This window comes from Lepidothrix coronata, unplaced genomic scaffold, assembly GCF_001604755.1.
Source record: "Lepidothrix coronata isolate B3197 unplaced genomic scaffold, Lepidothrix_coronata-1.0 Scaffold454, whole genome shotgun sequence".
In the NCBI taxonomy this organism is placed as follows: Eukaryota; Metazoa; Chordata; class Aves; order Passeriformes; family Pipridae; genus Lepidothrix; species Lepidothrix coronata.
Genome location: NW_016690634.1, coordinates 23,228 through 24,145, shown reverse-complemented (window position 1 = coordinate 24,145; position 918 = coordinate 23,228). Strand labels below are relative to the sequence as shown.

At 64.3% G+C, this 918-nt stretch overlaps 1 protein-coding gene across 1 annotated transcript in view; it reads right to left on the bottom strand.

Moving 5' to 3' along the window:
• The window catches only part of SCX (scleraxis bHLH transcription factor), a 14,380-nt gene that overhangs the window by 3,522 nt on the left and 9,940 nt on the right, over positions 1 to 918 (bottom strand). The window contains exon 2 of the mRNA XM_017839685.1: positions 413 to 442. Within this exon, the coding sequence (XP_017695174.1) occupies positions 413 to 442 (30 nt within the window). The remainder of the gene's footprint in view (positions 1 to 412; positions 443 to 918) is intronic.

The window sequence follows — 918 nt, the reverse complement described above, 5'->3', positions numbered from 1 at the left end:
TGGGATGTGGGAAGCACACGGAGTCTCTGGGATGTGGGAAGGACACGGAATCTCTGGGATGTGGGAAGCACACGGAATCTCTGGGATGTGGGAAGCACACGGAGTCTCTGGGATGTGGGAAGGACACGGAATCTCTCCGTGCTGTGCCGGTGGCTCGGGAAGGGCTCGGCTCTGGGGTCAGGGGGGCTGATCCCGGCTGCTTTCCTGGGAAAGCTGCTCCGAGCACAGGTGGCTCCGGGTGCCCAGCGGCTCCAGAGCCTCCAGCCCCCTCAGGATGGGCACTGCCAGCCCCTGGAGCCGGGATGGCTCTCCCTGTGCTCCGGGTGGAGTTCCCAGTGCCGGGCTCGGAGCAGAAGCTGCCCGTGGTTTCCTGCCGAATCCAGGGGGCAGGTGGGGGCAGGAGCAAACCCACTATCCCACTCCTCCTCTTCCTCCTCTCCCCCTGATCCGGCCGCTGTTATCCCGACACGGCTCCCTCTGTCTGGAATCCACCCCTTCCCAAAGTCCTGTCCCAGCGCCGCAGGAAAAGCCTCTGGTGCTCCCTGGCTCCGCTCCCACCCTGTGCCCGTGGCATTTATCCATCCCACTCCCTTCCCTGGAGCTGGAGTGGTTTGGGATGTGCTCCGGGAACATTTTCCACTGGGCTCCTGCCGCGGTGTCCCGGGACATTCCTCCCGAGGACCAGGAATCCTTTGGGAACAGCAGGCTGTGGAGCGGGGAGTGGCACCTGGAGCTGCTCCAGCCCCTGGCACAGGGCTGGGAATCTCCAATCCCTGGTGGCACCACTGTGGCTCCTCTGTGTGGGTCCCGATACCCCTCCGGATCCCAGTACCCCTCTGGATCCCAGTGCCCCTCTGGATCCCAATACCCCTCTGGATCCCAATACCCCTCTGGATCCCAGTGCCCCTCTGGATCCCT